Source organism: Babylonia areolata, chromosome 24 (genome assembly GCF_041734735.1).
Source record: "Babylonia areolata isolate BAREFJ2019XMU chromosome 24, ASM4173473v1, whole genome shotgun sequence".
NCBI classification, from domain to species: Eukaryota; Metazoa; Mollusca; class Gastropoda; order Neogastropoda; family Buccinidae; genus Babylonia; species Babylonia areolata.
Genome location: NC_134899.1, coordinates 49,293,960 through 49,301,459, shown reverse-complemented (window position 1 = coordinate 49,301,459; position 7,500 = coordinate 49,293,960). Strand labels below are relative to the sequence as shown.

At 47.4% G+C, this 7,500-nt stretch overlaps 1 protein-coding gene across 1 annotated transcript in view; it reads right to left on the bottom strand.

Moving 5' to 3' along the window:
• LOC143298664 (uncharacterized) overlaps positions 1 to 7,500 on the bottom strand; it is a 103,458-nt gene that overhangs the window by 28,401 nt on the left and 67,557 nt on the right. Inside the window, exons 36-45 of the mRNA XM_076611547.1 lie at positions 7,119 to 7,237; positions 6,118 to 6,264; positions 5,469 to 5,518; positions 5,264 to 5,296; positions 4,829 to 4,969; positions 4,180 to 4,703; positions 4,004 to 4,127; positions 3,878 to 3,922; positions 1,825 to 2,021; positions 867 to 917 (exon numbers count right to left, since the gene is read on the bottom strand). Coding sequence (XP_076467662.1) covers positions 867 to 917; positions 1,825 to 2,021; positions 3,878 to 3,922; positions 4,004 to 4,127; positions 4,180 to 4,703; positions 4,829 to 4,969; positions 5,264 to 5,296; positions 5,469 to 5,518; positions 6,118 to 6,264; positions 7,119 to 7,237 — 1,431 coding nt within the window. The remainder of the gene's footprint in view (positions 1 to 866; positions 918 to 1,824; positions 2,022 to 3,877; positions 3,923 to 4,003; positions 4,128 to 4,179; positions 4,704 to 4,828; positions 4,970 to 5,263; positions 5,297 to 5,468; positions 5,519 to 6,117; positions 6,265 to 7,118; positions 7,238 to 7,500) is intronic.

Genomic DNA, 7,500 nt, shown 5'->3' with positions numbered 1-7,500 from the left:
GATAACGATACCATGTATGTTAATTACATTATGTTTAAACCCAATTTGGTCAAGATGCTTATTTTACAGTGTTAGCAAATAATTATGTGATTGAATTAGTAAAGTTTTGAGCAAACCAAACATGCACTGCCTGTTAATAAACAGCGTTTTGAAAATTATCCAGAAATGAAAGAATCCGTGAAAAATGTTCCACTAACGACACTGCTGACGACTTTCATTGTTTCTGTGTCCCTGTTTTGACAACACCAAACAAAAATGTTTGACAACTTTCTTTAGAACCCGCCCAAACCCCATATCATTCTGTTTCAGTTTTCTGAAGAAAAGCAATAACAACAAAAGAGTACTGTTAAAATTTAAATCCTTTGTCTCTTGCATAATTATTTCTCTTCGATAGAACTTCGTCTATTGTTCGGGAAAAATGGTCAAGTACTATGAAGCTTTACATGTTCTAATGCTGATTTGTATTGTTGCATCGGGTATCATTTAGTTAATAAGGAAGATCGACTTATTAATTTGAATTCGCTTGTTAGCTTTTTAGTTTGTTTTTGACATCACTTCTATTTATATGGTGTGTGTTTGTAAAAGATGCATGTGTGTATTGTTTCAATGCCCCCAGAAGGAACGTGAAATGAAGTTCTTGACTTGCCTTGTCTTGCCTTCTCTTTATCACAATTAAGTTTTATCTGCCAACCGTTCCAAAGGGCATACGCATAAAATGTTAACGACCATCAAGGTCACCATCTTCAAATCGCCAGCTTGTCCCCCATAATCAGTGTCAGTTTCACAACAGCCTGTGACAACCATACACCTGTAAACAGGAGTGACTCGCACCTGAGGCTGCCATGCACCTGCATTAGTAATCCAACCCAAGCCACGCCCTCACCTTGAACCAACCCAACTTTGTGTGGCATTCCTGCCTGGAAACACAACACGTGACTCTTGCGCCCAGTGGAACACCCAACATCATCATCATCATCATTGTTGTCGTCGTCGCCATCATAATCATCATCATCACCATCATCATTATCATTATTATCAAATCATCATTGTCATCATCATCACTACCACAATAACCATCACCATCATCATCAACATCAAGTCATCATTGTTGTCGTCGTCATCATAATCAAATTATTGTTGTCATCATCATCATCACCATCGAAGTGGTCGTCATCATCATTTTCATTATCATAATTATCACCACACACCAATGCAGCCACTATGTATGACACCGTCAGCTCCCCTAGTGTAATGACTGACAGGCAAACAGCTTTGAGGGCAGGTTGTGGAGGGCTGGGGTCTTGATTCAGTGTAGTTGTCTTGTTGGGAGGGTAGTGTGTGTGTGTGTGTGTGTGTGTGTGTGTGTGTGTGTGTGTGTGTGTGCTGGGGCTCGTGTACGTTTATGTGTATTTGTTTGTACTTTCATATCTGTGAAACTACATGTTTATTGCATATCTGTTATGCATGTGTATGTGTGAATGTGTGTCTGAATGTTTTACATTTATTTGCTTATTTATCATCATTATTGTCTTTTTTTTTTTACTTCATTTTCATTTACTGTTATTATTGTAATTCTTTTTATTTGTTTATTTATTTACTTTAAAAAAAATTCTTTTAAATATCTTTTTATTTAAAAAAATTATTTCATTTTATTTTTTCATTCTTCTTCTTATTGGCAGATGTGGTGGAGCGTATATGGATTTGACCGAACGCAGTGACGCCTCCCTGAGCTACTGATACTGATACTATTGGGAGGAGGGGGGTTATGGGCGGGGGGTTGGGGGTTGGGGGGTGTTGTCCTGGAGCCCCCACCACCACACTCACCTGGAAACAGGAATAGCGGCTGGGGAACCACTGCGGGGGGCAGCGGGCACCCGGGGGCACGAGGGGCTGGGTCGGGGGCGGGGTCACGCCGCCACGAGCTTTCTCACAGAGGGCCGGGTACAGGGAGGCACAGGGCAGGGTGTACCACAGGCCCGCCACCCGTCCTCCACCCACCCCGATACAGCCCTTGTTGGAGGCTGCAACACACACACCCACCCCGATACAGCCCTTGTTGGAGGCTGCAACACACACACACACCCCGATACAGCCCTTGTTGGAGGCTGCAACACACACACCCACCCCGATACAGCCCTTGTTGGAGGCTGCAACACACATACACACCCCGATACAGCCCTTGTTGGAGGCTGCAACCCCCCCCCATCCCCCCCCCCTGATACAGCCCTTGTTGGAGGCTGCAACACACACACCCCGATACAGCCCTTGTTGGAGGCTGCAACACACCCCCCCCCCCCGATACAGCCCTTGTTGGAGGCTGCAACACCCCCCCCCCCCCCGATACAGCCCTTGTTGGAGGCTGCAACCCCCCCCCCCCCCCCCCCCGATACAGCCCTTGTTGGAGGCTGCAACACACACACACACCCCGATACAGCCCTTGCTGGAGGCTGCAACACACACACACCCCGATACAGCCCTTGTTGGAGGCTGCAACACCCCCCCCCCCCCGATACAGCCCTTGTTGGAGGCTGCAACACCCCCCCCCCCCCCCGATACAGCCCTTGTTGGAGGCTGCAACACACACACCCCGATACAGCCCTTGTTGGAGGCTGCAACACACACACACACCCCGATACAGCTCTTGTTGGAGGCTGCAACACACACACCCCGATACAGCCCTTGTTGGAGGCTGCAACACACACCCACACCCCGATACAGCCCTTGTTGGAGGCTGCAACACACACACCCCCCGATACAGCCCTTGTTGTAGGCTGCAACACCCTCCCCCCCCCCCCCCGCTATAGCCCTTGTTGGAGGCTGCAACACCCTCCCCCCCCCCCCCCCCCCGATACAGCCCTTGTTGGAGGCTGCAACACACACACACACCCCGATACAGCCCTTGTTGGAGGCTGCAACACACACACACACCCCGCCCCCACATCAATCGTCTGGTGAGTTGGGGAAACTCTCAGTCCTCATCTCACAATCATGCACAATAAACATATATATGCGCATATAATTTCGAACGTACAAAACATACATACATCCACACAAACATACATTCGACGCACACACAACACAGCGTTACATATGTACCTACACAATCAACTAACTACTTTCATGTATGAGAGAGGTTCTAGAGGAAACGCTGCTGGAAGAGGAAAGTCTTGAGCTTAGATTTAAAGGAAGGCAGAGAGGGTCTGTGATGGAAGTGGTGAGGCAAAGAGTTCCAGATTTGAACAGCAGTTGATGAAAAGGCTCGACCACCGTGCTGTTCTCTTGTATTTTGCGACGTACGCTGAAGGTTTTTCGGGTGTCCCCCCAAAAGTGAACCATTTTTGACAAGTATTTTCTCAGTGACAGAGAAACCGAATTCATTGAAAATTTTCAAACAGTAACCTTCGGGTATCATCAACAAGTCTGCAAAATATCTAAAAGTTCGAACGCATATTATGCGAGTATTGTCAAATTCAAAATAGCATGTAAAAAAATCCAATATCAGAGCTGTGCAATGTGACTTTCATCATGTTCATGCCAGCTGCCAGGTGTTGGCATCTGTCAATCAGTGTCAGTCTAAAAATAGGTACGGACTGGCTAAATGTTTCGAGCTCATCTCTAATAGATTATTGTCTTTATCTTGGTGGTGAAGAAATCAGCGGAAGCATCAGAGAGGTCGTCATGAGGAATGTCAGTTGGCAGGATGAAGTCTCTGCTCCTGCCAAGGAGACGGTCGCTGGTTAAGAATAAGTTTTTGACAGATGTACTGGCTTTGATCTTTGAGCTCCAGAACTGTTCTTTGGCATTCTGAACAATATCAGTGACTAACTGTTTTGCTGTTAAAAAGATCTGACTGTCCACTGTCAGACCACTTTCAGACCGCGACGGCGCTCTTTCTTGGCGTCACGCAGGATGTCGCTGACAGCTGTGTACCACGGGGACATGTGGTCTGAAGGCACACGCTTCTCTGTAGCTGGAGCATGTCTGTCTAGCAGTCAGCGCAGGCCATCATCCAGCTGTTGGGCGGAGAGGTCGGGTCCAAGGTCATCCAGCATGTCCTGGATGTCAGCCTTGAAGGAGTCCCTGTCGATGGCCTTGATGTCCCACACTGTGCGGTAGACAGGCTGCCTCTTGGGGCAGGACACTTTAAACCTGCAGAGAACAGCGGCATGGCCAGGAGACCATGTGGCTGACCCGGCAAGAATGAACGAGCTGATCAGCCTCTCGGTGCAGGACCCAGTCGAGGATGTGGCCGCTTCTGTAGTAGGTTGCCTCCTGCACACCCTGTGTGAAGTCGAACCTCGACAGAATGTCCAGCACCTTGGAGGTAAGTGGATCGGCGGCCACGTCATAGTGCACATTGAAGTCGCTGACCACCACTGACGTCCCACATAGGAGGTTGCAGTATTCGAGCAGGTCTGGTAGCCCTGTCAGAAATGTAGAGTTCAGAAGATTGTTCTGCTTGCTTGGCGGTGGTCTGTACAGACAGAAGTGGACATGTTGGGGTGCTGTCAGTGTGAACTGAATCAGGTCACAGGAAGTGAGAGTGAAGGGGAAGGTGGAGGTGACGGTGACGGGGAGATGGTCGCGGTAGAGGACAGCAAGTCCCCCACCCCGTGCTGCACGAGGGAAGGTCCTCAGCTTGTAGCCTGGCGGAACTAAGTCAGCACATTTGCTTTCATCGCCACTAGTTTTCAGCCACGTCTCTGTTAAAATAAAACATCCATATTCTCATCCTTGATGAAGTCCACAATCTGTGTCCGCTTAGACGATGAGCCGACGGACTGTGTATTAAACAGGCCCACAGTCATTCTGGTGTCTTGATGCCGACCATTGATGGCGATGACGTTGCCCATTTGAGTGTGCCCGGAGTCCAGTAAGTGTGATGGAGCAGCTTGACCATCAATCTTATTTGATGTTTCTGATGCCCTTAATGGCCTGTATCGTGCTGGGTCATCAGCCTGGTGGTGGGCTGCAGAGCGACAGAACACATCCACAACAGTCTCAATTCCTCTGCTCTCCATACTGATGAGCGTGTTGGGCTGAGGGGGGGTGGGGTGGGGGGGGGGCGGGGGGGGCGTTTTTCACAGGGCACAGGGGAAAATATATTAAAATGCTCAAAATGCTGATAAAACTCGTGAGTTTTTGTTAGTTTAACTTTTTGTACATAAAAAGAATTTAACGTCTGCAGGCGCCTGTGTTCAATGACGCTTGTTTCACTAAGTGCACGTGCACCGCAATAACAGAGGTGTTTAAGCACGCTCACGTGAGGAGTTCAGCAACATGCGGTGCTGTCGTACTGCAAACGTGCCCACGAAAAACTCGTGCAGCAGACACAGAACGAAATGAACATCTGTTGACCGACTTGAGTGGTGTTGGTATTCTGTTCCCTTATTCAACAATAGTAATTAATAAAAACAGTAATTGTGGTCAATCTACCAACCTTTTGACACAACGGAAAACACTTTTACATTCACACCGTCCATCAGCATCTGTGTCGAAGTTTTCCGAAATCTGTGCGCTAGAACAGTTGTAATTTACACACCAAACAAGAGCACAATTCTCACACGTCCGACCGGAAGTGAACAACACCAAGAATTGTCTTATGGCCCTTTCATGGCCCCATCTTGGAGCGCCCCACACCAGATGCAGATGTGAAGGGACCGACGAGAAGACGTCACACATGAGACAAAGACACACATTTAAGAACACACACACACACACACGCACACACACACACACATATATATATATATATATATGTATGTATGTATGTGTGTGTGTGTATGTGTGTGTGTGTGTGTGTGTGTGTGTGCATGTGCGTGTGTGCAGTGCGTGTATGTGTGAGTATGCACAAGTTTTATTTTGATATGCACTTGAATGCATCCTATTTTCTACTGCATCTGTGTTTGTGTATGATTTTCGATTTATGTTCGTACCTTGTTATGCACTATTCCCCCCCCCCCCCCCCACAATATTCCTTGTGACCTCGGTACACTTGGTAATAAAGACATATTCTATTCTATTCTTTTTTTTTTTTTTTGGATGAAATGAAATTTTGTTGGAGAGTTTGTTAAAAAAAAAATGGCAGGTGAGAAGTGAGCAAGGGAGAGCACTGACCTGGCTGGCTGGGTCCCCCACACGGTGAAGGTGACAGGTGAGCGGTCAGAGAAGGCGAAGGTTGACGGACTGTGTGTGTCGGACACGTCTGTCCACACATACCCGGACCTCGACCCAACCAAACTGGACACAAACGCCTGCTCGTACCTGGAAAAAAAGGTGGAAGAGAGAAAAAAAAAAGTGTCTTGAGCTGAGACAGTGGACGAAAGGTGTAGGTTCTGTGTGCAGGGAGCATCATCACAGTGCACGTGAAGCAAGCCATGACGGCATGAAGCTTGTCACACTGACACGTAAAACAAGTTCACATCTCCAATAGAAAAATACACAAATGCACGCAGGAAGAGAGCAAGAAAAAGTGAGGAGATTATGCACAGGAACACACAGAGACACAGACACACACACACACACACTGCACATTCATATAGTGTGCAGTGACACTGATACACAAAACAGATAAAGGCGAGTAGTTTGAAGAACAGAACACGTTCCATTCACTAACAAAATATACGACAAATCTTAGTTCGTTCCCAAAACTACAGACTTCTGCTTAAAAACCCAGCAACATCACCCACCTATCATTGATGCAACTCAGCAACATCACCCACCTATCATTGATGCAACCCAGCAACATCACCCACCTATCATTGATGCAACCCAGCAACATCACCCACCTATCATTGATGCAACCTAGTAACATCACCCACCTATCATTGATGCAACCCAGCAACATCACCCACCTATCATTGATGTAACCTAGCAACATCACCCACATATCATTGATGCAATCCAGCAACATCACCCACCTATCATTGATGCAACCTAGGAACATCACCCACCTATCATTGATGCAACCCAGCAACATCACCCACCTATCATTGATGCAACCCAGCAACATCACCCACCTATCACTGATGCAACCCAGCAACATCACCCACCTATCATTGATGCAACCCAGCAACATCACCCACCTATCATTGATGCAACCTAGCAACATCACCCACCTATCATTGATGCGGACCAGAGTCCCCCCCTTGGCGCTGCACACTCTCTGTGCACTCATCCAGGTCTGTCGTTCCTGCACCACCATGTAACAGGACCACTTGAAGGCTCTCCACTCGACCTGCCGTCCACGGAACAAGAGGAAGTTGTACCAAGCACTGACCAACCCGCTTACGTTCTTGTAAAGAGAAAAAAACCTCATCATGCACTCAATCCTTCACACATGACCTAGTATACACTCTTGTGAAAAGAAAGAAATAGATTATAGCCTGCCTTCAGTCGTGCTATGACGACCTTGTTGGCTACATCCACATTTCTTCCCCTCCAGTCCACTGAATGACTGGCGGAATAAATGTCCATGCTATGTGAACACTGCTCATTCCG